This window comes from Neoarius graeffei, chromosome 17 (genome assembly GCF_027579695.1).
Source record: "Neoarius graeffei isolate fNeoGra1 chromosome 17, fNeoGra1.pri, whole genome shotgun sequence".
NCBI classification, from domain to species: Eukaryota; Metazoa; Chordata; class Actinopteri; order Siluriformes; family Ariidae; genus Neoarius; species Neoarius graeffei.
Genome location: NC_083585.1, coordinates 34,987,771 through 34,990,275, shown reverse-complemented (window position 1 = coordinate 34,990,275; position 2,505 = coordinate 34,987,771). Strand labels below are relative to the sequence as shown.

General features: G+C 33.1%; 1 protein-coding gene across 1 annotated transcript; it reads right to left on the bottom strand.

Moving 5' to 3' along the window:
• Positions 1 to 378: 378 nt before the first annotated feature.
• On the bottom strand, positions 379 to 1,323 carry LOC132864678 (olfactory receptor 52K1-like). The gene has a single exon (XM_060898094.1). The coding sequence runs from the start codon at positions 1,321 to 1,323 to the stop codon at positions 379 to 381; it is 945 nt and encodes a 314-aa protein (XP_060754077.1).
• Positions 1,324 to 2,505: the final 1,182 nt, after the last annotated feature.

Genomic DNA, 2,505 nt, shown 5'->3' with positions numbered 1-2,505 from the left:
ATACAGTGCAGGTTAGACTTTGCCCTTACCAGATGGTAGTTGTCATGCAATAAGATAGACCTAGCTAGTGGATGGGGAGGCTGTACATGCAAAGCTATGGTCACTCAGAGCTGGAATACAAGTTTAATTTCTCTTCCCTCCTCTCTAAAGATGTTACACTCAATCGACCCATCATAGCAATTGAATAAAAGTCTATATTCCCAGTTTGTCAGCATCTTTGTTTGTTTGTTTAATCATTTATTTATTTATTAAAAATAATTTTCAGTTAACTCTTTAAAATTGCAATTATATAAAGGCAAAAAAAAATCTGATAAAAAGTAACTTGGTTGTTGTCAAGGCATGTTTTATATGTGATGCAATATACAGTACATTACATGATTACTTTGGAAAGACCTTAAAATGTTTCATGAATTTCAGAAACTGTTCTCTTATTTCTTTGGTTCTTACTCCATAAATAATTGGATTAAAACAGCTCGGAAAAAGTATGTACATTGTACTCAGGAAGACACGGCTGGAGGGAGAAAAGTTGTTTCTTAGTCTGTATGGCATTAAGGCAGTTAAAGCAAAAGTCAGACTCACTGCCATGACAATTAAATGAGTAATGCAGGTGTTAGCAGCCTTTAAGCAGGCCTTGCCAGATCTCAGGACAGAAGAAAGTATTACTATATATGATACTGTAATGAAAATAAAATCAGCAGTTACTGTAAGAAAAATACCCAAAAGCCCTATTGCATTGTTAATGGTAATATCTCCACATGCCAGCTGAACCAATGCCATGTGTTCACAAAAACAATGATCTATCTCATTTGTTGCACAAAAAGTCAATTTTCCAGCCCAAGAAACCATTGTGGTAATTAAGAACACGTTTCTGATGATTGGAAAAATAACAAACTTTAGAAAACTGGGCATTTTCATGTATTTGTGGTAATAAAGAGGTCTACATATAGCAAAAAAGCGATCCAGAGCCATCCAAAGCAATATAGTAGAGTGAAATGTACCAACACAGTGAATGCAAAACATTTGCACCAAACAGCCCACAAGTGAAATTCCTTTCCAGTTAAATAAGAAACTTAGCAGCATATTTGGTACACAAAATATTGGTAAAGAGAAGTCCACAACTGCCATAAGACCAATTAGTATACACATAGGAGAGTGAAGAGCCCTCTTAGATGTAATTAAATATATGATTGTAAGGTTTGAAGCAGAAGACAATAAAAACATAAGAAGATAGGGAATGGATAAAATGGGCTCCCATTCTCCCAAATCATGAAAACCTGTAAGTGCAAATGTTGTAAATGAACTATTTTGTACTGGAGCCAACATGTCTCAAGATTTCTAAGCATTCAGTTCTGCAACCCTATATGCAATGTTACAAAAAGCCTGAGGTAGATAAAAAATTATAGATTTTAATGAATGAATTGTAACCATATCCAATGAAATTTCTGTCAACTTTTACAGTTCTGTGATTTTTTGTATAATATCTTGTAATAGAAATACCTATCAAACTGCGCAGTTCCTTGAGGGACTCACACTTATCATAAAGTATTGCATTCCAAATTATAGAATTTCATTGCAGTATATTTGCCAAAGCTATTACAGAAATAATATTGTTGCTCCCAATAATATTAATCTCATGCTCATTACACAATACATTTTGCAAAATAATTTAGTTGTTTGGGGTAAAAAAAAAAAAAACCACCTTTTTACATTGCTCATCTATTAAGTCTTTCTAGCTAACAGTTCTCTGAAGCATTTTCAGGGAAAAAAGTTAACTTAGATGAAAACACAGACAAAAAAAAGTGTCCTTCAAACTGTGACAACTAAACAATCTGACATACATTCATTTTTGTAACATCGATCCATAAATGTGCCTTGTCTTATATTTGATTATCACATGTCCTGTTTTGCTTCTGGGCATTCCAAAAACACATTAGTTTTTCTCCCCATGTGCATAGTCCCATGTGGGTCTATACTTTGTTTAGAATTTTGTGAGGGAGCATGATGAATCAGGCCTGCTGATCCACTCTTACCCTCCCATCCACATAAATGGTAGATTTCATCATGACATCTGTACTCTGATTCCATCTGAAAAGATTAGCATAGTTACGGTATGTAGGTAATAAGAAATGATTTAAGTTAAAAAAAAATTTCTTGCCTTGAGTTTAAAGAATTAGAAAAATAAAAAGTGTCTCCACTTTTCAAGTGACAACACTACAAAAAATGATATCTTAGCAAGTGAAAATATCTTGAAAATAGTTGAAATAATCTGCATTTCCTATTAGAAGAATACAAGACACCAATTCTGAAATTATTAAACCTAGTTTTAGATTGCAACCAACTTATTCTAAGATGTCTTATCAAGTAAAAATATCTGTCCATGCAGCAAGATAATTTCACTAGTATTAAGTAATTTTCTTCTCAAATTCAGTTTTCAATTTTTTTGCAGTGAAATGTACCTACAGTAGTTCACAGTTTCCTTTCTACTGAGGATATCTTATCCAAAAA

Coding starts and splice junctions, on each gene's coding strand:
- LOC132864678 (XM_060898094.1), bottom strand. CDS start 1,323: ATGTTGGCTCCAGTACAAAATAGTTCATTTACAACATTTGCACTTACA.